At 43.6% G+C, this 27,157-nt stretch overlaps 1 protein-coding gene across 1 annotated transcript in view; it reads right to left on the minus strand.

Moving 5' to 3' along the window:
* Positions 1 to 27,157, minus strand: part of oprl1 (opiate receptor-like 1) — a 96,736-nt gene that overhangs the window by 7,935 nt on the left and 61,644 nt on the right. The window contains exon 3 of the mRNA XM_070895073.1: positions 807 to 1,162. Within this exon, the coding sequence (XP_070751174.1) occupies positions 807 to 1,162 (356 nt within the window). The remainder of the gene's footprint in view (positions 1 to 806; positions 1,163 to 27,157) is intronic.

Below are 27,157 nucleotides of genomic sequence, written 5' to 3' on the forward strand. Positions count from 1 at the left end.
CAATTTTTTAATGTGCGCTGGTTTTTCTTAAGTGCCCAGAAGGTTTTTTGGGACTGGTCACATACGCCATCTTAGACAAATGTAAGTTGGCCAAACTTGTGTAAATGTGAAAAACTGCTGCAGACATCAGGTCACGCCCCCATGACGCAAAAAAATCGTAACCTAAGTGAATTACGCTGGTGAAGAAACTTTGAGGAAACTTGGAGATTTTAACTTACTCCAAAAATGGCGCATGCCAAAAAGATGGCGCAGATAATTGGGGAAAATTGAGCCCAATATTATGTCTCCTACTTGAACATTTGCCAATAATTTAAATATTTCTATATGGCAGCTTTTTGGGGTATTTTTGTACACTTCATGGTGATAGTGCTGGAATTATTTTTTTAATTTGAAGCACCCAGTGTCAGCATTAAGCATCCTCAGGCCAAACATAGCACAGGTTAGATGCATTATAAATCTCTGTCCACTGCACTCTACCAATGTGCCTCAATCTGAACCCCAAAAGAGCACCCATTCCTGAATCAGTCTGATTTTCCACTTTCCAAACTTTTGTGCTATGGGCCATGTCCCACTTGGTTGAGATGACCCAAAACCACTTCATGCAGACAGAGGAGACTTCCGTCCCAATAGTTGGGCTTCGATTTGTACCAAGGTCTAAGAAGTGAAAGGGTTGTGTATCAATGCACCAGCAATAAAGTGTTACTGATGGAACAATGATAGCATGTATACTGTCAATAATACCAATTAAGGAATACAGTTTATTTATATGACATATATTTGATAGTGTACATTTTGTTGTGACTTACCATTGTTTTCCATGTCAGCCGATCCCATAATCATAGCTGGTATTCCAATCACAGAAGCAAGTACCCAGATGCACACATTGACAACCTTTGCATTGAAAGGGGTTCGCATATCTAATGCTTTAACAGGGTGACAGACGGCAATGTAGCGATCAATGCTCATCACTGTCAGAGTAAAGATGCTGGTGAACATGTTGTAATAATCAATCGCTATTGCTATTTTACAGAGTATATTTCCAAAAGGCCAGAATCCCAAGAGGGTATCAGTTGCCTGGAAAGGTAACGTGATTAATTCTAATGCATCTGCAAGGGCTAGATTGAAGATATAGATGTTTGTTGCTGTCTTCATCTTGGTGTATCTGAAAGAAATGGACCTTATGAAAGTCAGAGTTTTATTCGGATTTAAACAGCGCAATTGAAAAAAAATGATCAGATTCATACATCACATTTATCAAGATATTGAAACTCTGCTTTTGTAAATATACAATACAGAAGGGGTATTTTTCACCTTAGCCCCTCTGCACTAATCTGGCAAAGTGAATTGACAACCCATTGCAAAACCCACCCAATTTTCATCCCATTGATTTGTGAAAATTACCCCCTAGTATTGTTCACCAGAGTAATCCTTTTGGTACTATATTTTGTTGACCCTTATTGAAAACATGGTCCCTCGCTTGATTTTCTGCATCTACTACAATGTATTCCAGTAAACTACAACATAACGATTGTACTGATAAATAATCGGATTGCACAAATGTGAATGATTATATATTTCTGTAAACATATTGATGACTCTTAAGAAATAAATGTTTTCAGCCTTATGATACTGATTCAAAATCGAAGATATTGCAGCACAGACAGAAGGAGGCTATTCCTTCCATTGGATCTGTGCCAATGCTAACTCTTCAAATGAAGCTATCTGTTCGAACCCCATTTCCCTGTCCTTTCTCACATCCTTTGAAGTTCTTTTTCAAATACTTATCCAATTCCCTTTTAAATTATGTTATAGTTTGTGCCTTAGTGGTACTTGTGGTAAAGTGTTCTATTATCCAATAATTTTCTGTGTTGCAGTAATTTCTTCCAACTTTCCCCTTCATTCTTCTAGTGATAATCCCGAATCTATGTAAAGATTCGTAGGGTTATACAGATAGATCATATGGAGCACCTAGCAGGCCAACACGTTCTGAACTGACAGGAATTTCTATCTAGAAATTAAATGTTTTTGGCCTGGATTGACAGCAAGTAAGTTATCAAATTGCACCAGTTTTTAGTGAAGCACAAAGTAGCATGATAGGTATCGTAAAATGTTGTACAAACTGAAAGTGTCAAAATATGCTCAACATCAATGTATAATAGTTTGTCTTGGTATAAAAGACATCGAACAGCTATCCACTGTATTGTGCTCAAACATACAAAATTATATACTGTTCAGTACTCTTATTCCACAAAAAAACTAATATACAGCAATAGGATTGCAAACCAGCTTTCATTACAGTCAAACTATGCCTATTAAAATTCAAATAGTAGTTAAGAAACAACATTTTTATTTGTTCATAAATACTGAAAGATGAGGCAAAGGGGCAAATTATATCTTGTTACATAACTGTGATACGTTGTTAAAGATGAAAGTAAATATATCTACATGCTGTTCTGAAACTGGAATAATGAAACCCACTAATTTGTTTGCTGTGATTGGTAATTATTTTCCCATCGCACTTTAGATAATTGCACCCAGCAATGGCAATGCTAAGCTGGAGAAAAAATTGCATAAAATAAGTCAAATGGAATAAATTAATTTAATTTTACATAATAAATAATGATGCAAAATACAAACAAGTATATGGATAAAATGGAGAAATGTATAATTAGTCCCACTATTAAATATGAATTCATATTTCATGATTAGGGCCAGTGGAAACCTGCCAAGAAATTTGTTAAACTCTGCAGAAATAATGAAATAATTTGCAGGATCACACTGTTATGCCAAAATGTGTGTTCGCATTGTGAAAATTGATATACCTTACATTCTTATTGATAAAAGCACTTGGAATAATTACAAGACATATTAATTTATTAAATAAACAACATCTTTACAAACAATTTACATATTCATTGATTGCATATAATGTATGGATCCGGATTTCCTGTATGCCACAATGGCAGTGGATTTTCAGTGGGGTGGAGTATAACTTGCCTACACCTCTAGCCTTGGTCATTTACCAGGGTTAAAGGATTTAAATATTTCAGACAGGTGGTGGGGCACCAGCCTTTGGTTGAGGGGGGGGTGGGGAGGGAGAGACATTGCTGCGACAATATTCTGCCGCACAAGTGGCCCGCATTCACTTTGTGATTGATTGCATCAAAGAAATGGCCTTGTAACATTGTACACCAGAAATGCACAATTGTGTCTAGGATTGCTCAGGTGAAAATGACAGGAAATGTGATGTATATGATTATACTATCAATTGCTTTTCATTATAATATTTCTGTCTGATATCACTTCTGGCGAGAAATGCCAGAAGTACCATTGCAAGGCCCCAAAATTCCTCCCTGCCAACCTAGAGTGAGAACCCACAAGAAATTAACTGATATAAGCTTTATTTAAATGTAGTTATATTTATGAAATTACATCCATTTACTTTGTGCAGTCAGTGTATAATTTTGTTGCAAGGTGCTTGCGGTATTCATTATTGCATTGGGATCGTAAGCATTGTTGTGAATGCATTGTTGACACTGCTTTTAGGATCAAGGACATTTGCTGTTGGCTCCTGGAATCCATTTGTGTTCTCCTGGTGTAGAACAAACCCTGCCCATGTGGACTAGAAATCAGAAAATTTGTGTTTAATTCATGTTATACTATGTCTGTAATGTGGTAGTGTTTCATTTGTCCTGGTGCTTCTGATTGCAATTTTCTGAACTGCAAGAGGATATTTTGTGCAGTGACAATTCTGGGAGGTCAGGAAAGTCTCTTCCAGTACATTCTTGGCTAACTCAGAGTTCAAATGTTAGCATTTTCATGGGGACTTTAATGTAATAGAAATCCCAAGATGCTCCAGAATAAAGGGTCAGACCCAAGGAGGAAAAGAGTGACCGGAGGTAGCCCAAGACACTGTTGAATAAATGGTTTAAAGGTGAATTTTCATGCTGGAGAGAGATGTAGCAAGACAAAGAAATTTATGGAGGGTTGCCTCCATAAAGTGGAGTGTAGGGACAAGATTGTCGAAGCCTCAGTCATCACAGATAGAGCAGAGGGAAATGGGTGAAACCTGTTGCAGACTTGCATGGAAGCGTGGAGGGTGCACCAAGGAGAGAGAGCAGAAAGAGGCTGCAAAGGTAGAGAGAGGCAAAACAGTGGATAAAGGCAGGGATTCTGATATTAATGAAGGTTGGCAAGAATCAGGGTAATCGGTGAAAGGGATTTTATGTGGAATAGGATGTAGGCAGCAGAGTTCTGAATGAACTAGAGTTTATGTAGAGTGCTGGAGGCCAATGAGGAGGGCATTGGAAAAGTCAAGTTGAGAGGTAACGAAGGCATTCTCAAAGAGATTCCGATAAATTTCATAGACTTGGACCACCCTGCTCTTCGTGACCCCTCTAGTTTAATGTGCCTGCACTCACCCTCTGCTCCTCTATTACCACACTACTTCATGCTCCTTGCTTCCTTTGCTCCCCATTGGTGGTCACTCTTTCAACTCCATGCCCATTTCACTCTGCCTTACTACCTTAAGAAAATAAAAATTAGGAGCAGGAGTAGGTCATATGGCCCCTCAAGCATGCTCCGCCATTCAATAAGACCATGGCTGATCTTCGACCTCAATTCCACTTTCCTGCCCAATCTCCATATCCCTTGATTCTCTATGAGCCCAAAAATCTATCTCTCTCAGCCAAAGATAGCCTTGTCTTCAAAAATCTCCTTGAAACTTTTCTTTCTGACTATGGGCACCCACCCTAACTCCTAAATGTTTGCCTTTTCTCTACTGCTGAGCACCCATTGCTTTTTCCTCCTTATTGTAAAACATTCAGTCATCTTCCTGTACATAAGCAGCACTGTTTGGCAAACAAATTTAAAAAATACTTTACTATTATCCACATTCTTTCACCCCATTTCTCACAAACTTCTACCATATACATTGACTTACTGTCAGTAATACCATGTGAGATCCATTATTATATAATTTTCTTGTACAGATACAAAAAAAGCTGTCTGCAACAGTCCTTTCTGAGATGGAGTTCAGTTATTTTTATAGACTATGTCGTCTCTTAAGGATTAAATTTAGAATCTGCGAACGTTAAGTGAGTGAACCACATAGAGAATAATAATGGCAGATCAAATACCATTTCTACTGGCACAATAGGTTTGGAAAGCTGCCAATTTTTTGTTCCTGCAGACAGTATGCTATACTTTCTATCACCAATTCAGAGCACAATATGTTGTTTTGTTTGATATTTGGGTGATGTATATGTATGAAACTGGAAACCAAGTGGTACACCAGAAATCTTTTGAACTGTAAAACCAATAATTATCATTATCTACAGATCTGTGACAATTGAAAATGTTGTTACATTAGACAGGAATTGCTAATATTGCAAGCCATAGTTTTAAAAAATTTGTTCATGGGATATAGGTGTCACTGGCTAGGCCGATATTTATTGCCCATCCCTAATTTCCCTCGAAGGTGGTGGTGAGCCGCCTTCTTGAATGGCTCGCTAGGCCATTTCAGAGGGCAGTTAGGCCAACATTGTCTGCATGCCCGACACAAGATTCCCAAAGCAAGTGCTCTACTTGGAACTCCTACACGGCAGGCGATCCTCAGGTGGGCAGTGGAAGCTATTTCAAGGACATCCTCAAAGCCTTCCTGATAAAGTGCAACATCCCCACCAATGCCTAGGAATCCCTGGCCAAAGACCACCCTAAGTGGAGAAAGAGCATCCGGGAGGGCGCTGAGCACCTCGAGTCTTGTCGCCGAGAGCATGCAGAAAACAAGCACAGGCAGTGGAAGGAGGGTGCGGCAAACCAGACTTCCCACACACCCTTTCCTTAAACAACTGTCTGTCCCACCTGTGATAGAGACTTTAATTCCCGTATCGGACTGTACAATCACCTGAGAACACACTTTTATTGTGGAAGCAAGTCTTCCTCGATTTTGAGAGACTGCCTATGATGGCGCTGATAGGTCACACCAAGTAAGGGTGGCAGATTTCCTTCCCTAAAAGACATTAGTGAACCAGATGGGATTTTATGACAATCCGGTAGTTTCATGGTCAACATTACTGACACCAGATTTTTACATTAAGATTTATTTAATTTACTTAATTTAAATTCCCCAACTGCCATGGTGGGGAATTTAATCATTAGTCCAGGCCTCTGGATTACTAGTCCAGTAACACAGCAACCATGCTACAATTCCTCTATGGGAGATTGGGATTTCCAAAGGCTGGCTTGGAGATCTTGCACGAACAACTAGGAAACACGTGATTGCCTTGGAGTAAATGACTCTCACCTCTGGTTGGTGCAAAGTTTGCAAAATCAAATCAAAAACGACTTGTATTTCTACAGTATGCTTCACACACAGGAAGACAACTCAAAGCTAAATATTAAGGGGGAAAACAGTGATCGGAGTTTGGGTAGGGGCATGGTGATGGATCGGTGCTAGATATACTAGGCACCATAGTACTGAACCATGCAGACCAGCAAAGTCCTAGATTTGATCCTTAGTTTATGCTGAATTAGATATCAGCCAAGGTGTCATCAGTGTACCTGGACTGGGGCGTGGGGGTGGTGGTGAGGGGTGTAGTGAATCTATGGCTTGTAATATCCAACCTATAACAACTCCTGCCTAATGTGATACCTTCTGTAAGTACATTGTAGTGCTTGGATGAAGCTGGACAGATCTTGGCCGTGGTGCCCTCACAGTGGATTGCTCATGCAAATTTTTATACAACCTTAGTCAAGGTTCACACCTCAAAAATTACCTCCTGGGGAGATATCAATGGGCTAGATTTTCCAAAAAATCTGCCAGCGCCGGATTGCTGCACAAAATACCGCTAAGATTTAAAAATTACCGCCAGCGAAGGATTCCATAAAAAAAGGAAAAAATTCCGCCCAGCAAAAGAAAATGGACCTTACACCCTGATTCTCAGCGGAAAATGTATTATTGGGCCGATTGGGCGGTTCTAAAACAAAATCGACAAAAACTTACACTGAGGCTGCGGATTGAGCCTCGGAGGAAGAAAACACAAAAAAATATTTTTTCCCAAAAACGTTAAATAAAAAATCAGTAAATATTCTCAGGATCTTTTACACCTTTATCACTGGAAGAGAATTTTAAAATAATAATTAAAACCCATGAACTTACCTTGTTTTGCAGGGATCCTTACCTACCACCCAGCTCCCGCTGCTTCTTGTGGGTGTTTTTTTCCTACTTACCTACGGGTCACCGCTGTTACAAAATCGGGCGATGGCGATTTATGGGCGGTGCATGCCAGCGGTCCGCTTCGAAACCGCCGACGGAACTCTTTGTGGAAATTTTCGCCCAAAATAATCAATACCGCCGAAAAACCGGGAGGAGATGCAAATTCTAGCCCATAGAATCTTACAGAACAGAAAGGGGCCACTGGGCCAATTGTGCCTGTGTTGGTTCTTTGAAAGAGCTATCCAATTAGTCCCACTCTCCTGTTCTTTCCCCATAGCCCTGCAATTAATTTCCTTTTCAATTATATATCTAATTCCCTTTTGAAAGTTAGTACTGAATCTGCTTTCGGCAGTGCATTCCTGTTCAAAACAACTTGCTACGTATAAACAATTCTCCTTATTTCCCTCTGGTAACAAAGAGACCTGTATCCTAAGATGAGTTAAATTACTTCTGCTACACTTGGGCCCACTCTCCCATATCATCTCGATCCTCTTGTAATTTATTTTTCTCAAATAAAGTCACAACTACTGCACAAATCATTGTATCATCCGCAAACTTGCAGACAGTTTATTCCCCCAATGCATTCATCCAAATCATTGATGAATATGGTGAAGGACAATGGCCTTAATACCGAGTCCTGAGGAACTCCACTAGCAACCGTTCCCTAGTGCCATTAATAGCCACCCTTTGTCTATGAGAAATTCCTTATTCAACCCAAAATCCATTCACTAATTCCACAGGACTCTATCTTATGGTATGGCACTTTGCCAAAGACTTTTTGAAAATCAAGCTATACAATGCCAACCAGGCTAGTTACCAGTGTATCTCTAATAATCCCTTCTCGCAACTTGCCCAGAACCAAACTCAAGCTAGTGGGCCTTTAATTTTTTAGTTCTTACTTACTACCCTTTTTAAACATCCATTGAAACAATTCCACACCGCAGCAAGCGGTTACATATATAGGCAAGGTGTTCATAGAGCAGAGCTTCCATCTCTTTGAGCACCTTCAGGTGAATGCTGTCACGGCTGGCAGCCTGATCTGACTTGAGATCCCTTATTCTAGCCAGAACCTTGCATATCCACTTTGAGACTTTCAACTTTAGCATCATCCCTATGATGTATTATGAATAACTCAGCATCTTCTGCCATGAAGTAGCCATTTAAAACCTCTGCCATAATCTGGGAGTCCATCTGAATCTGCCAGGTGGACTTGTTTGATCCTTAGTGGTCCTCTGACTCCCAGCTCAGCTGAAATGACCTTGCTATTGCTATCTTTTCTCCAATGTCCTTTTAACTGTTCTGACAGCTGCTTTCATTGCCTTTAGCTGAGATTGATACCTATCCCTGTTGTATTGAGAACTATTTTCTTTAAGCTTGAAGAAATATTTTTGTTTGAGTAAAAGTTGTCCTTGCAAATATGCCTTTTAGCCAATTTGGCTTTATGCCTTTCTTTTAACTGTAGGGACATGCATGGCTTCCTTTAATGTGAGGATGGTTTCGAAGGCATTCCATTTATCTTCTGTGTTGATAATGTTCCCACCTACTGTCCAATCAACCTATTTCAAGTCATCTGCTGTCTTTGCAGATCTAGCTTTCTTGCTAGATATAAAGTATGTGACTATCCATGGACTTACACATACCATGTAGCTCTCCTCCCTTCCACCATATACACAGATATTACAACATAGAGACAGCCTATTTGGCCCAACCAGCCCATGTCAGCATTTAGTCTTCATTCACACAAATAGTTCTGATCACATTTACCCATCCTGTTCCTTCAATTGCTTCATCCACCTATCCAATCTAATCTTGAATACTGACTATGGGCTCAATTTTCCCCAGTAATTTGCGCCATTTTTTTTGGAGCAGGCTGCTCTTTTTGGCCTAAATTGAAAAATCAGTTTCCCCAATCAATTTGCAATTAGTTACGATTTTTTTAGGTCAGTTTTTTTTCAACCAAAGGGGGCGTAACCAGCCACCTACGCCAATTCTGGCCATTTAGGGAAGTTTGGCCAGCTGAGAGTTACCCCAGTTCTGCTTAGGCCAGCGTATGTGGCCTCTGCAGAAAAACCTTCCAAAGAGTTAAGGAAATCGGCGCAGGTATGGAAATTGGCGCAACAGATGCCCGGACACACTAAAAAAATTGAAAAACACATAGCAGCAACTTACCTCCAACCCCGCCCAAAGGCAGTCCGGTCCCATTCTCGGTCCCCGGTTCACACACAGAGAGAGAAGAAAAAAAACGGGGACTGAGAATGGGACCAGACCGGGAAGCCCTTCGAGCGGGGTTGGAGGTAAGTTGCTGTTATGTGTTTTTCAATTCTTTTAATGTGTTGGGAGTTGGCTATATGCTTCACTTTGCAGCCTCAGCTCGCATTGTGTCCTTGGTTACCAAGACAGCCTGATCTTTTTAGCGCAGATCAAGGCTCCACCCCCAAAACTAAAGGTCGGGTTATGCCACGCCAAAGTGAAGAAATCCAACGGGGAAACTTAGAATTTTTTCCCCCGCGTATTTAGGCCCCAAGGGAAAATTGAGCCCACAGTTTCTGCCTCAATCACTAGCCCAGGAAGTGAATTCCACAGCCTCACAACTCTGTGAAGATGCTTCTCCTGCCCTATGTTCTGAATCTTATATTTAATTTTGTTCTCGAGCCCCTTATTTTTCACCCCATAACTACTGAAAAGAGGTTCAGCGCCAGCCATTAAGGCCGGTTTTGCAGAAAAAATGGCGTTCACCATTTTGGGCAGGTTGGCAGCGCTGCCGTTGCCTGTGCTCACCACCCACATTTAAATGATGCCGATCGTGGCGCCAATCGGCATGCAATGCCTAATTGATGCACGATCTGTGATTTTTGAAGTCGCTGCCCTCTCCAAACAACGCAAGGAAGATTGAGCGTGCAGTACAACAGAAATGCTTCCAGCACTTCTTAAAGGGACACACACAACTTTCAGGTAAGTTTAGATTTTTGCTTTTGAACTTTTTTTTACATTTTATTGGAGTAGTGGCTTGGTGCAATACATTTAAAATGTTGCTAAAGCATGCAGCCCCTTTCTGGAAGGGATATGCGGGATCATATGATCCGCCAGCAGTACCAGTGAACCCAATCCCAATTCCCTTTTCAACATTTGTCTCACACCTTACCTTCCCTCTGTTAATGACCATCACTGCGTCCTCTTGGCCACAATGCTGAGATAAAGGCCACCACAAAGCTATGTTTCCAATCCAACTTTATTCATATATGCATCCAATATTACATTAAAAAATCAACTAATCACCCTTGTGCATTCCCTTAGTGACTGTCTTGCATGTGCCTTTGCCTATCCTAGTGAAGTTACGTAGTGCTACCCCAGTGGCTGCAGCATGGCTGGTGACTTTCAGTGGGGGCACTGCAAATGGCCTTGTGGGACGACTTCGAGGAGCTGGTGGCTGGAAGTGTCAAATCGAGTGATGGTGTTTCTTCTTCACTTTACTCTCCCTCTTCTTGGTCAACCTTTGGCTGAGCAGGCTGGATTTCTTGGGTGTCTGAAATGAGGAAGGCACAAGGGCAGGGTTGTGGTGAGGGAGGGGTGGGGGGCAATGGGGGCTAAAGCAAGAGATGTATGCTTACACCTTGCGCAGCTTGTAAAGCAGAAGAGATTGTGGGATGAGGGGGATGTTGGATGTGAGAAGGAGGATAACATATGAGGTTACCAGCATCCTCTATTCTTTCAGCCCCGCCACTGACCAAGGGCGAGCATCGAAGGGGGTGAGGTGAAGCTAGGAATGTAAGGTGTGCCTCAGGTCTGGTAGAGTGGAGGGGTGGGGCGGTCGTTTATTGAGCAGTGTGTAAGGCTTGTGGTGCAGTTGGTAGGAGATGGCTTTTGAAGATGTATTCAGTAACCTTGACCATTCGTCTGAGGTCATGAAACTTCTTTGGGCACAGGAGCCAGGTTCCTGGGGGCAACACTGTTGGCAGTGACTGCCTCGGCGATCTGGTCCCACATCCTTCTGATGGAAGGCCTCCTGGCCCGGAGAGGACCTCTCTTACAATGCTAACCCCCTGCACAAAGCTGGAGTGCTGTGTTCGAGACCCTGTATGCCCTTTCCCTGGTCTGTTGGGCTGTTTGTGTTAGTGCTGAAGCATTTTTTGCACGCTTAAGGCAGTTCAGCTTTCAGGTGGGAGGTGCAGGCTGCCTCAGGTAAGCACTGAACATCAGCTCCTTTTAGAACTTCCTGTGGACCAAGAGGAGCAGGAGTGCTCTACGTCAAGCATCACAAGGAAGCCTTCGGCCTTCCCAGCCTCAATCTTTTGATTTCCTCCCCTCCCCGGCCCCGATCATGCTCCCGATCTTTTGACTCCCCTCCCCCACTCCTGATCATGGCTTGGAGTCTTCCCCCTCCACTGACTGTCGAGGAGCGTCCCCAGGAGACCCCAGCTCCGGCCTCCTGCTGCCAGTATATACTTCTGCCCACCAGCGAGGCAGTCAATCTGGCCGACTGTCAGATAGGAATTGTAGGTTTTGAGGCCCTACAATTAGATTCGGCAGAGCCTCCACGTCCCGACCCTGCTGGGTTTTTCACTCTCTACTGGATGCCCCCGTCCCCTCGCCCACCTCCCTGTTAATATCAGGGCCAGAAAGACGCAATAATCATAGAAAAGCAGAAATGTAATTAAAAATAATAAAATAACTAAAGGCCTAAGGTGACATCAAATTGACTAAAACCATAGAGCTGATTATATAAAATCAGAAATAAACAAGCTCAGAAAGATTTAAACATTAGTTAAAGAAAAGGAACTGGGCCAGCAAATATTTTATCTAGTAAAACTCAGCAAGTCTGAGATTTAAAAATTATGAACTTTATAGAATGTCATATTTTTTATGATATAGCATTTATTGCGGGAGTCGGAGAGGCGGGAGTCCAGGGAGCAGAGTCGGCGGAGGCCTATAAAAGACCCACACTCGAGGAGTTTGTGAGTCGGAGAGGCCGGCTTGTGCAGCTGCAGCAGGGTGAGAAGGCAAAAAGAAGTAGAAAGAAATCGAAAGGTGACGTCACAGCCAAGGAGGTAAGTGATTGGCTGGTGATTGGTAAGTAGTTTTTCTTTTTCTTTTCTATATATTTAAGAAACATTTGGCATTGTTGTTGCCAACTTAAGTTAATCGAAGGGTTAAGACATGGCAGGAGAGCTCGGACACGTGTTATGCTCCTCTTGTACGATGTGGGAAGTCAGGGACGTTTCCAGTGTCCCTGACGACTACGTGTGCGGCTGGATTCATTCTGGAGCATGCACGATGCTGAGAATGATGTGGATAGCACGTTTAGCGAGTTGGTCTCACCGCAGGTAAAGGGTACACAGCCAGATAGTAAATGGGTGACCAACAGGAAGAGCAGTGGAAGAAAGGTAGTGCAGGGGTCCCCTGCGGTCATCCCCCTGCAAAACAGATACACCGCTTTGGGTACTGTTGAGGGGGATGACTCATCAGGGGAGGGTAGCAGCCAAGTTCATGGCACCGTGGGTGGCTCTGCTGCACAGAAGGGCAGGAAAAATAGTGGGAGAGCTATAGTGATAGGGGATTCAATTGTAAGGGGAATAGATAGGCGTTTCTGCGGCCGCAACCGAGACTCCAGGATGGTATGTTGCCTCCCTGGTGCAAGGGTCAAGGATGTCTCGGAGTGGGTGCAGGACATTCTGAAAAGGGAGGGTGAACAGCCAGTTGTCGTGTGCACATAGGTACCAACGATATAGATAAAAAACAGGATGAGGTCCTACGAGACGAATTTAGGGAGCTAGGAGCTAAATTAAAAAGTAGGACCTCAAAAGTAGTAATCTCAGGATTGCTACCAGTGCCATGTGCTAGTCAGAGTAGGAATCGCAGGATAGCTCAGATGAATACGTGGCTTGAGGAGTGGTGCAAAAGGGAGGGATTCAAATTCCTGGGACAGTGGAACCGGTTCTGGGGGAGGTGGGACCAGTACAAACTGGACGGTCTGCACCTGGGCAGGACCAGAACCAATGTCCTGGGGGGAGTGTTTGCTAGTGCTGTTGGGAAGGAGTTAAACTAACATGGCAGGGGAATGGGAACCTATGCAGGGAGACATAGGGAAATAAAATGGAGACAGAAGCAAAAGATAGAAAGGAGAATAGTAAAAGTGGAGGGCAGAGAAAGCCAAGGCAAAAAACAAAAAGGGCCACATTACAGCAAAATTCTAAAGGGGCAAAGTGTGTTAAAAAGACAAGCCTGAAGGCTCTGTGCCTCAATGCAAGGAGTATTCGGAATAAGGTGGACGAATTAACTGCGCAGACAGCAGTTAATGGATATGATGTAATTGGCATCACGGAGACATGGCTCCAGGGTGACTAAGGCTGGGAACTCAACATCCAGGGGTATTCAACATTTAGGAAGGATAGGCAGAGAGGAAAAGGAGGCGGGGTGGCGTAGCTGGTTAAAGAGGAAATTAATGCAATAGTAAGGAGGGACATTAGCCTGGATGATGTGGAATCGGTATGGGTGGAGCTGCGGAATACCAAAGGGCAGAAAACGCTAGTGGGAGTTGTATACAGACCACCAAACAGTAGTAGCGAGGTTGGGGACAGCATCAAACAAGAAATAAGGGTTGTGTGCAATAAAGGTACAGCAGTTATCATGGGCGACTTTAATCTACATATTGATTGGGCTAACCAAACTGGTAGTAATGGTAGAGGAGGATTTCCTATATTAGGGATGGTTTTCTCGACCAATATGTCGAGGAACCAACTAGCGAGCTGGCCATCCTAGACTGGGTGATGTGTAATGAGAAAGGACTAATTAGCAATCTTGTCGTGCGAGAATCCTTGGGGAAGAGTGACCATAATATGGTAGAATTCTTTATTAAGATGGAGAATGACACAGTTAATTCGGAAACTAGGGTCCTGAACTTAAGGAAAGGTAACTTCGACAGTATGAGGCGTGAATTGGCTAGAATCGACTGGCAAAGGATACTTAAACGGTTGACGGTGGATAAGCAATGGCAAACATTTAAAGATCACATGGATGAACTTCAGCAATTGTACATCCTTGTCTGGAGTAAAAATAAAACGGGGAAGGTGGTTCAACCGTAACTAACAAAGGAAATTAAGGATAGTGTTAAAACCAAGGAAGAGGCATATAAATTGGCTAGAAAAAGTAACAAACCTGAGGACTGGGAGAAATTGAGAATGCAACAGAGGAGGACTAAGGGTTTAATTAAGAGGAGGAAAATAGAGTACGAGGGGAAGCTTGCAGGGAACATAAAAACTGACTGCAAAAGCTTCTATAAATATGTGAAGAGAAAAAGATTAGTGAAGACAAATGTAGGTCCCTTGCAGTCGGATTCAGGTGAATTTGTAATGGCTAACAAAGAAATGGCAGACCAATTGAACAAATACTTCGGTTCTGGCTTCACGAAGGAAGACACGAATAACCTTCCAAATGTACTAGAGAACAGTGGGTCTAGTGAGAAGGAGGAACTGAAGGATATCCTTATTAGGCGGGAAATTGCATTAGGGAAATTGATGGGATTGAAGGGTGATAAATCCCCGGGGCCTGATAGTCTTCATCCCAGAGTACTTAAGGAAGTGGTCCTAGAAATAGTGGATGCATTGGTGATCATTTTCCAACAGTCTATCATCTCTGGATCAGTTCCTATGGACTGGAGGGTAGTTAATTTAACACCACTTTTTAAAAAAGGAGGGAGAGAAAATGGGTAATTATAGACCAGTTAGCCTGACATCAGTAGTGGGGAAAATGTTGGAATCAATCATTAAGGATGAAGTAGCAGTGCATTTGGAAAGCAGTGCGAGGATCAGTCCAAGTCAGCATGGATTTATGAAAGGGAAATCATGCTTGACGAGTCTTCTGGAATTTTTTGAATATGTAACTAGCAGAGTGGACAAGGGAAAACCAGTGGATGTGGTGTACTTGGACTTTCAAAAGGCTTTTGCCAAGGTCCCGCACAAGAAATTGGTGTGCAAAGTCAAAGTGCATGGTATTGGGGGTAATGTACTGACGTGGATAGAGAACTGGTTGGCAGACAGGAAGCAGAGAGTTGGGATAAACGGGTCCTTTTCAAAATGGCAGGCAGTGACTCGTGGAGTGCCGCAGGGCTCAGTGCTGGGACCCCAGCTCTTTACAATATACATTAACGATTTGGATGAAGGAATTGAGTGCAATATCTCCAAGTTTGCAGATGACACTAAACTAGGTGGCGGTGTGAGCTGTGAGGGGGACGTGAAGAGGCTGCAGGGTGACTTGGACAGGTTAGGTGAGTGGGAAAATGCATGGCAGATGCAGTATAATGTGGATAAATGTGAGGTTATCCATTTTGGAGGCAAAAACACGAAGGCAGATTATTATCTGAATGGCGGCAGATTAGGAAAAGGGGAGGTGCAACGAGACCTAGGTGTCATGGTTCATCAGTTATTGAAGGTTGGCATGCAGATACAACAGGCGGTGAAGAAGGCAAATGGTTTGTTGGCCTTCATAGCTAGGGGATTTGAGTATAGGAGCAGGGAGGTCTTACTGCAGTTGTACAGGGTCTTAGTGAGGCCTCACCTGGAATATTGTGTTCAGTTTTGGTCTCCTAATCTGAGGAAGGATGTTCTTGCTATTGAGCGAGAGCAATGAAGGTTCACCAGACTAATTCCAGGGATGGCTGGACTGTCATATGAAGAGAGACTGGATCAACTGGGCCTTTATTCACTGGAGTTTAGAAGGATGAGAGGGGATCTCATAGAAACGTATAAGATTCTGACGGGACTGAACAGGTTAGATGCGGGAAGAATGTTCCCGATGTTGGGGAAGTCCAGAACCAGGGGGGCATAGTCTTAGGATAAGGGGTGGGCCATTTAGGACAGAGATGAGGAGAAACGTCTTCACTCAGGGAGTTGTTAACCTGTGGAATTCCTTGCTGCAGAGAGTTGTTGATGCCAGTTCATTGGATATATTCAAGAGGGAGTTAGATATGGCCCTTACGGCTAAAGGGATCAAGGGGTATGGAGAGAAAGCAGCAAAGGGGTACTGAGGGAATGATCAGCCATGATCTTATTGAATGGTGGTGCAGGCTCGAAGGGCCGAATGGCCTACTCCTGTACCTATTTTCTATGTTTCTATGTTTCTATGCTACTGAAAGCTTTACCTTCTACAAAGTTGAATGCAGTTCTAATTTTGATCATAAATGATGAATTTTTGTGTTTGCCTCATTTTTCTAGAGAAATCATAAGTAGGTGCATAAAGAATGGATTTACAATTTTCCTTATAAGTAGCAAACAACAGAATCTCTCACCGCCCCACCCCCCACCCACCGCCATTGCTACTGATGACAAGTAATGGCTTATCAGCCATAACAGTAGCTGTAATTAAGAAATACTTACATTTATATAGTGACTTTCACGACCGGACGTTTCAAAGCACTTTACAGCCAAGAAAGTACTTTTGAAGTGTAGTCACTGTTGTAACGTGTAATTATCAGGAAACCGATTCATAGCTTCACCAAAAATAAAGCTATAAAAGGGGATCCTTGTCTGTAGCAGCATATATCAGAAATTCAGGCATGCACTCCTCACAAATGTCTGTTAAATAGACAGAAAATCACGGGCAGTGCATTCCCAGATTACTGTGTGGTGCTGCCACCAGGCAAAGCTCGCTGCCCAGATCATGAAATCGAAAAATGACCTGTTATTATATAGAAGTTCCTGTTTATGATTATATAGACCTTTTGCTCCAGACTTTTCTTATAATAAAACTGCGATGCATTAGAATATCTGCATGGGTAAACAAATGATTTCTCTATAAATATGAGGCAAACACAAAAATTCATGATTAATGATCAAAATTAGAACTGCATCCAACTTTATAGAAAATATCTTTCTAAAGGGATACTTTGCTTCTTGTCAAAAACTGGTTGGACCCTCATTGTGGGTTTCCACTACAAATTTGTACTGGACTCAATGGTCGTGCAATTTCAGCCTATGAGTTGACTTTGTGTGAATAGCTTTTCTTAAAGGTCTATAAACATAGACAAAAACTTTGATATAACATAACAGATAATTGCCCAATTTCATGATCTGGGCAGGGAGCCTTGCTTGCTGGCAACATAACTCACTCCACCTTATTCCAAAGTCAGGCCAGGCCCAGATTTTGGATTTACACTAATATGTCTTTATGTCCATCCAAAGTGGTTCTGCTTCATACCAGTCATACCAGTCACTGTAGAGGATATGCATCCCTAATAACCAGCTCCACAGAATTAACTGAATTTAGAAGCAATCACATTCCCCCCATTCCCAAAATAAAATTACTAATATTCAATTTGCCTAATAAAAATAGAAAGAAAGATTTATATTTATATAATGCCTTTCACGACCACCGGACGTCTCAAAGCGCTTTACAGCCAATAAAGTACTTTTGGAGTGTAGTCACTGTTGTAATGTGGGAAATGCACAGCCAATTTGCGGACAGCAAGCTCCCAGAAACAGCAATGTGATAATAACTAGATAATCTGTTTTTGTTATATTGATTGAGGGATAACTCCCCTGCTCTTCTTCGAAATAGTGCCATGGGATCTTGTACGTCCACTTGTGAGAGCAAACGGGGCCTCGGTTTAACGTCTCCTCCGAAATACAGCACCTCCGATAGTGCAGCACTCCCTCAGCATTGCATTGGAATGTCAGCCGAAATTTACGTGCTCAAGTCCCTTTCATATTCTTTAACATTATTACAGTTCCTTCATAAATTAATTACATTTCTTTAAAATATATTACTGAGGTTCCAATTGTGACATGGCACAAATTGGCTTCTATGCTTATTAAGTCCACATAAAGCAAGTCTCCCACTCGGGTCTTGTTGATGAATCTGTGCAAGGCCAAATTTAATTTCCTCTTAGTCATATAAATACCCCACAAGGGAGGTTTCAGCCTCCCCTGCCCTGAACATCCCCATTCCCTACCATGAGAACCCACAAACTCCCTTCCCCACACTTAGCTGAGTGCCAGTGAATGGCCAAGGGCTGCCCGCTTTTCTCGGGACAGCGATGTAATCTCCTTTCGAATAATGAATTATGGGTACACAGATAAAATATAATAGAATAATTTCAGCTGGTGAATGTTGGATTAATTACAATAAAATAACTGAAGTATCCTTCTTGGCAATTATTTTGTAGAGGTTTATTTATTTAATTACCAAAATTAATGGATGAAATCAAAGATGACACCATTTTTGTATTGAGCTGCAACAGCCTCGTATTTTACTGCAAGAAAGTTGAGCCAAGTCAGCGATAACTGGAACTTAGCTGTTGTTTATATTTATTTGATTAGCACATTTGTCCATTATTTAATTTAGAAACATAGGGCCCAAGTTTCCACGTGATTTGCGCCTGATTTTTAGGAGCAACTGGTGGAGAACGGACTATCTTAGAAATCGCAATTTTCCACATTTTTTTTTCTGCAGTTCTAGTCAGGTAGAACAGTTCTACTTTGGAACAGAATTTTTTCTTCAAAAGGGGGCGTGTCCGGCCACTGACGCCTGATTTGAAAGTTTCCACAGTGAAAACGTACTCCAAACTAAAGTAGAATGGAGCAAGTGAAGATTTTTGTAGAACTGAAAAAACCTGTTCTACACATTAAAAAATCAGGCACAGGTTACAAATTAGGCGTCCAGAACGAGGTGGGGGGTGGGAAGGGAAGTCATTAAATTCTATAATAAATCCTTATTTATACTTATACAAATATTATACAAATAAATCCAACCTGAATAAACATTTATAAGCAAAGGAAAGATTAAATAAACCATCTTCCTACCTGTGTGAAAGTGCTTCAGGCAGGCCTTTCGGGACCGAAGGCTGAATGGGCCGGCCCGAGACTTCGGGCAGGGCCCGTCCCCAGCACCAGATTTACAGGTAGGTGGCGTTGGGTTGGGTCGGGTCGGGGAGGTTAGGTTCGGTTCGGGTCGGGGTGGGGGGGAGGGGAAGGGAGAGAGAGAGAGGGAGAGGGGGGGGAGAGAGAGGGGGGGAGAGAGGGGGGGGGGCAGATGGAGGGGAGGGAGAGGGGGAGAGAGAGGAGAGAGAAGGGGGGGGAAGAGAGAGAGGGGGGGAGAGAGAGAGAGGGGGAGAGATAGAGAGAGAGGGGGGGATAGAGAGAGAGGGAGAGGGAGGGGGAGAGAGAGAGAGAGGGGGGGGGGAGAGAGAGAGAGAGGGGTGGGGGGAGGTCAGGTCGAATCTAGTCCGGGAGCGGGAGTCGGGTCGGGTCGGGGGGGGGGGGGGGCGGAGCGGGAACAGGAGCGCGGGTCGGGTTGGGTCCAGTCGGGAGGGGCGGGGAGCGGGAACAGGAGCGCGGGTCGGGTCGGGGGGGGGGGGGGACGCGGGTGTCGGGTCTGGTCCGGAGGCAGGGGGGTGCGGGGAGCGAGTGTAGCGCGCATGTGCAGAGGTCCCGACACTGTTTTCAGCGCAGGAACCTGGCTCCGCCCTCTACAGCTCATGCTGGCTGCGCCAAGGGCCAGAAGACCTGCAGGTAGGTGGAGAATACCGAGGATTTTTTTAGGCGCACTTTGTGGCGCGAAAAACGGGTGTCCAGGTCGGGACTGCGCCGTTCTAGGCGCGTGTGGAAACTTGGGCCCATAGAAACATAGAAAATAGCAGGAGTAGGCCATTTGGCCCTTCGAGCCTGCACTGCCATTCAATGAGTTTATGGCTGAACATGCAACTTCAGTACCCCATTCCTGCTTTCTCGCCATAACCCTTGATCCCCCGAGTAGTAAGGACTACATCTAACTCCTTTTTGAATATATTTAGTGAATTGGCCTCAACAACATTCTGTGGTAGATAATTCCACAGGTTCACCACTCTCTGAGTGAAGAAGTTTCTCCTCATCTTGGTCCTAAATGGCTTACCCCTTATCCTTAGACTGTGACCCCTTGTTCTGGACTTCCCCAACATTGGGAACATTCTTCCTGCATCTAACCTGTCTAAACCATCAGAAGTTTAAACGTTTCCATGAGATCCCCTCTCATTCTTCTGAACTCCAGTGAATACAAGCCCAGTTGATCCAATCTTTCTTCATATGTCAGTCCCGCCATCCCGGGAATCAGTCTGGTGAACCTCCGCTGCACTCCCTCAATAGCAAGAATGTCCTTCCTCAAGTTAGGAGATCAAAACTGTACACAATACTCCAGGTGTGGCCTCACCAAGGCCCTGTACAACTGTAGCAACATCTCCCTGCCCCTGTACTCAAATCCCCTCGCTATGAAGGCCAACATGCCATTTGCTTCCTTAATCGCCTGCTGTACCTGCATGCCAACCTTCAATGACTGATGTACCATGACACCCAGGTCTCGTTGCACCTCCCCTTTTCCTAATTGGTCACCATTCAGATAATAGTCTGTCTCTCTGTTTTTACTACCAAAGTGGATAACCTCACATTTATCCACATTATACTTCATCTGTCATGCATTTGCCCACTCACCTAACCTATCCAAGTCACTCTGCAACCTCATAGCATCCTCCTCGCAGCTCACACTGCCACCCAACTTAGTGTCATCCGCAAATTTGGAGATACTACATTTAATCCCCTCGTCTAATCATTAATGTACAATGTAAACAGCTGGGGCCCCAGCACAGAACCTTGCGGTACCCCACTAGTCACTGCTTGCCATTCTGAAAAGTACCCATTTACTCCTACTCTTTGCTTCCTGTCTGCCAACCAGTTCTCAATCCACATTTAAACTGTTTTATTATGCTAGCATCTTCATGTTAATGCAATGTTCTAGCACTTCTCCAAAATGTTTTATGTATAAGCTCTTGTTATAATAGTTTCCAGCATAAATTGGTTTGAGCTTGTTAATACCTTGCTAAATGACAATTAAGGGGATGCTGCACAAAATTGTACCGCCTTTGACTTTCCATGCTAAAGGCATGTGTGTCTTGCCTGTTGGAGCTGGCATTAGAGCTGTGGAAGGAACAGAAAGCTATGGAAGGTGAACTGAACCTGACAAAAGGGACATTGGGGAAGCTAATAAAAAGGCACAAAATGGCACATGGAGTGGATACAACTTCAAGCTGTCCTGATGGGAAAGTATTCTGCATGCCATAAAGACCACATCACTGTCTGGGACATAGGCTACCATTAATGTCAATCCCATCAGTTATGTTTCTGTCATACAACATATCTTCACATCAAAAGGTAGAACTTAAATCAATAATCAAGGTAACATTGAATTGTGAATGGTTACATGCATCTTATTAACAAGATTAACCAAAACTTACTAAGTTGACTTCAGAGCATTTTCATCTTTACTGCCTGGGCATTGAGCATCACCTGGGCAGAGTGCAGAGAAGAACATATGGAAGGGAAATCTGGCGGTTTCTGTAAGGGGCATGCGTTCCTCCCCATCGGATTCTTCTCCTTTTCGTGTTCATCCCAGGTAATGTTTAAGTGGCCCAGGAGTAGAGAGCAAATTCTACTCTGCTGACTTCCAATCTCCTTTATCATTAAATTATTGTATTTTACTTAGTCATGGAAGGCAGGCATCCAAATTCAGGATTCAAAAATCATCCCTGAGTATCCGATCGATTTACAAGTTGTGATGCAACAAAATTATTCTTAAGCGAGCTCAGGAAATGTGTGCCTCTGCTGTAACTGTAAGTACATAACTGTAAAAGTTCAGTATTTGTAAGGAAATCTCTTAAACTCAATTAAATGATTTCTTGTGATTCAGGCTCGAGATTATTGTACAAATGCAAGTTTATTACTCAGACAACAATAGTATAATGACTATTACGGTTATATAATACTCAGACAACCTGGTTTCCTGCAGACCCAAGTGATCAAACTTGGCCTCCGTAGGTGTTGGACTTCCGACCATCCCGTGAGCTCTCTTCACAAGATCTTTGTGTATCTCTTTTGTCCTTTGTCACATGTTCAAAAGCTTCCAGCACCCTTAAAGTACCCTCCCCCTTAATGTGAGTCATATCACGTGATGCCCAGAATGTATATTGAAGCGAGGTGATCATAGAATCATAGAATTTTACAGCACAGAAGCAGGCCATTTTGGCCCATCGTGTCTGTGCCAGCTGACAAAGAGCTATCCAGCCTAATCCCACTTTCCAGCTCTTGGTCGGTAGCCTTGTAGGTTACGACACTTCAAGTGCATATCCAGATACTTTTTAAATGTGGTGAGGGTTTCTGTCTCTACCACCCTTTCAGGCAGTGAGTTCCATTCCCCCACCACCCTCTGGGTGAAGAACCTTCCCCTCAAAACCCCTCTAAATCTCCTACCAATTACTTTAAATCTATGTCCCCTGGGGACTACAGTGGGATGAGGGCAGAGTTAGCTAAAGTAGACTGGGAACACAGACTAAACGGTGGCACAACTGAGGAACAGTGGAGGACTTTTAAGGAGCTCTTTCATAATGCTCAACAATATTCCAGTGAAAAAGAAGGGCGGTAAGAGAAGGGGTAACCAGCCGTGGATAACCAAGGAAATAAAGGAGAGTATCAAATTAAAAACCAATGCATATAAGGTGGCCAAGGTTAGTGGGAAACTAGAAGATTGGGAAAATTTTAAACAACAGCAAAGAATGACTAAGAAAGCAATAAAGAAAGGAAAGATAGATTACGAAAGTAAATTTGCGCAAAACATAAAAACAGATAGTAAAAGCTTTTACCGATATATAAAACGGAAGAGAGTGACTAAAGTAAATGTTGGTCCCTTAGAAGATGAGAAGGGGGATTTAATAATGGGAAATGTGGAAATGGCTGAGACCTTAAACAATTATTTTGCTTCGGTCTTCACAGTGGAAGACACAAAAACCATGCCAAAAATTGCTGGTCACGGGAATGTGGGAAGAGAGGACCTTGAGACAATCACTATCACTAGAGGGGTAGTGCTGGACAGGCTCATGGGACTCAAGGTAGACAAGTCCCCTGGTCCTGATGAAATGCATCCCAGGGTATTAAAAGAGATGGCGGAAGTTATAGCAGATGCATTCGTTATAATCTACCAAAATTCTCTGGACTCTGGGGAGGTACCAGCGGATTGGAAAGCAGCTAATGTAACGCCTCTGTTTAAAAAAAGAGGGCAGACAAAAGGCAGGTAACTATAGGCCGGTTAGTTTACCGTCTGTAGTGGGGAAAATGCTTGAAGCTATCATTAAGGAAGAAATAGCGGGACATGTAGATAGGAATAGTGCAATCAAGCAGACACAGCATGGATTCATGAAGGGGAAATCATGTTTAACTAATTTATTGGAATTCTTTGAGGATATAACGAGCATGGTGGATAGAGGTGTACCGATGGATATGGTTTATTTAGATTTCCAAAAGGCATTCGATAAGGTGCCACACAAAAGGTTACTGCAGAAGATAAAGGTACGCGGAGTCAGGGGAAATGTATTGGCATGGATCGAGAATTGGCTAGCGAACAGAAAGCAGAGCGTCAGGATAAATGGGTCCTTTTCAGGTTGGCAATCGGTGGTTAGTGGTGTGCCACAGGATCGGTGCTGGGACCACAACTGTTTACAATATACGTAGATGACCTGGAAGAGGGGACAGAGGGTAGTGTAACAAAATTTGCAGATGACACAAAGATTAGTGGGAAAGCGGGTTATGTAGAGGACACAGAGAGGCTGCAAAGAGATTTAGATAGGTTAAGTGAATGGGCTAAGGTTTGGCAGATGGAATACAATGTTGGAAAATGTGAGGTCATCCACCTTGGAAAAAAAACAGTAAAAGGGAATATTATTTAAATGGGGAGAAATTACAACATGCTGTACTGCAGAGGGACCTGGGGGTCCTTGTGCATGAATCCCAAAAAGTTAGTTTGCAGATGCAGCAGGTAATCAGGAAGGTGAATGGAATGTTGGCCTTCATTGCGAGAGGGATGGAGTACAAAAGCAGGGAGGTCCTGCTGTAACTGTGTAGGGTATTGGTGAGGCCGCACCTGGAGTACTGCTTACAGTTTTGGTCACTTACTTAAGGAAGGATATACTGGCTTTGGAGGGGGTACAGAGACGATTCACTAGGCTGATTCCGGAGATGAGGGGGTTACCTTATGATGATAGATTGAGTAGACTGGGTCTTTACTCGTTGGAGTTCAGAAGGATGAGGGGTGATCTTATAGAAACATTTAAAATAATGAAAGGGATAGACAAGATAGAGGCAGAGAGGTTGTTTCTACTGGTCGGGGAGACTAGAACTAGGGGGCACAGCCTCAAAATACGGGGGAGCCAATTTAAAACCGAGTTGAGAAGGAATTTCTTCTCCCAGAGGGTTGTGAATCTGTGGAATTCTCTGCCCAAGGAAGCAGCTGAGGCTAGCTCATTGAATATATTCAAATCACAGATAGATAGATTTTTAACCAATAAGGGAATTAAGGGTTATGGGGAGCGGGCGGGTAATTGGAGCTGAGTCCACGGCCAGATCAGCCATGATCTTTTTGAATGGCGGAGCAGGCTCGAGGGGCTAGATGGCCTACTCCTGTTCCTAATTCTTATGTTCTTCTGTTCTTATGTTGATCTCCCTGCTAAAGGAAATGGGTCTTTCCTATCCACCCTAACTAAGCTCCTCATAATTTTATACACCTCAATAAGTTCTCCCCTCAGCCTCCTCTGTTCCAAAGAAAACAACTCCAGCTTATCCAATCTTTCCTCATAACTTAAATGGGTTCCTACTCCCAAACCTCCAGACTTGGCATAATAGCCAGCTTGATGGTTTAACTGTTAATTAGTTTAACCTGACATTCTGCCCTAACATTACAAAAGGAGCGGGATGACCTAGACAATCCCAGAGAGTTAATGTGATACTGGTTGGGTGCTTCCATTGTTCTGTCCAATTCTTGATACGAGCATCTCATATGAGATTTCTCCATCCTGTCTGCTACTCCCATTGTCCCGACTAATCTCCAATATTAACATATTCTAATCGGACAATGGCCTCTGACACAGAAGCAAGTTCTAAAAGTATAGTATAGTATTAGTCAGTCCCTCGTTTCGAGGATGACCCACTTCCACACCAAAAAGGAATGAGTTCACAGGTGTTTCAATGAGGGACCTGACATTCTAGGTCCCGAACTACATATTGAAGAGTGGAAGGTGCCTGTACGTGGATTCTTTTAACATGGGGTGGCCATTGCACACCGGCCACCACATGGGCTTGACAGAGCTAGGTCTTGATCCAGTGGCAAGGGTTAATATTACAGGCTAAGTGTGTACAGTCATTATCATCATCATAGGCGGTCCCTCGAAATGAGGATGACTTGCTTCCATGTCAAAAAGGGACGCGTTCACAGGTGTTTCAAAGAAGGACCCGAACGACATCCTAAAGGGTGGAAGATGCCTGTGCGTGAATTTTTTTAACATGGGGTGGCCGTTGCACACCAGCCACCACATGGGCTTGACAGAGCTAGGTCTTGGTCCTGTGGCAAGGATTACCCAAGATGACTGGAGACCAGCTCTGCTGCACAGACCTAGTGTGAGCCCACGTAACGCAGTGTGGGCTGGCCCTGCTGCCCTTGGCCCCGAACTCGCGCCTCCCCTGGTATCCGTTCACGTCCCTCCAGCCTCTCGCCGCTCCTTCACCACGACCTCGACGCTCCTGCTGTTCCTGCCCACGCTCCAATCACCGACCTGGATCTTGATGACGTCACTCTTCACAGCCGTCACCCTCCTGCACCAGCTCGCGCTGTACCTTGCAGTCGTAAACCTCCACCCTGCTCCCGGGCCTCCACACGCTGCTCCTTTTATAGTCCCGACCTACTGCTGATGTTCTTCGCAGGTCGGGGCCTCCATGCTCCACGTGTGTACAGTAGCATTCTGGGCATTCACAGCGACTTAGCTGAGCTATGAAATCCTATATGGATCATGAATTATATCATGCTAAGTTTATGAAATGCTTTTCAAGAATCTTGAACATAAAGGCATATTCTTTATCATGGTATTCTTCATATGTTAGTTATGCAGACTACTGATGCACAAATCAGTAAAAGGCCAAGCAAAATACTTATCTACAAGTTACAGGCAGATTGTAAGCAGAGATACATGCCAAATTATTAATCCTTTGCATGTCATATCATATATTTGTTTTGCAAGATTGCACAAGATATTGATAAAAAAAACAAAAGTGAATTTTTTTGTAGACCATATTTGATTCCAGTAAGATAATACTTACACATTTTTCACTTTGTTGCATCATTGATCTCAGAGGCTTAACCGAAATGCATTTTCTCTATCATCATCATTATAGGCAGTCCCTCGAATCAAGGATGACTTGCTTCCATGTCAAAAAGTTCACAGGTGTTTCAATGATGCACCTAAAATTTCAGGTCGAACTAAATCTTGAAGGGTGGAAGATGCCTGTGCTTGTTTTTTTTTAACGTGTGGTGACCGTTGCACACCAACCACCACACGGGCTTGACAGAGCTAGGCCTTGGTCCAGTATAACAGTGTCAAGTGTTAATGTTGAGGCTTGTGATCTGGTTTACTCTTCACAGTTTATAAACACGACTGATCTGATCCAAAGGGGAAAGCGTCTGTGTGAAGGGGAGAGTGTCTGTGTGAAGGCGAGAGGGTCTGTGTCAAGGGGAGAGGGTCTGTGTGAAGGGGGAGAGGGTCTGTGTTAAGGGGAGAGAGTCTGTGTGAAGGGGAGAGGGTCTGTGTGAAGGGGGAGAGGGTCTGTGTGAAGCGGAGAGGGTCTGTGTGAAGGGGAGAGTGTCTGTGTGAAGGGGAGAGGGTCTGTGTGAAGGGGAGAGTGTTTGTGTGAAGGGGAGAGGGTCTGTGTGAAGGGGGAGTGGGTCTGTGTAAAGGGGAGAGGGTCTGTGTGAAGGAGAGAGGGTCTGTGTGAAGAGTGAGTGGGTCTGTGTGAAGGGGGAGTGGGTCCGTGTGAAGGGGGAGAGGGTCTGTGTGAAGGGGGAGAGGGTCTGTGTGAAGTTAGAGAGGGTCTGTGTGAAGGGGGAGAGTGC

This window comes from Pristiophorus japonicus, chromosome 12, assembly GCF_044704955.1.
Source record: "Pristiophorus japonicus isolate sPriJap1 chromosome 12, sPriJap1.hap1, whole genome shotgun sequence".
In the NCBI taxonomy this organism is placed as follows: Eukaryota; Metazoa; Chordata; class Chondrichthyes; family Pristiophoridae; genus Pristiophorus; species Pristiophorus japonicus.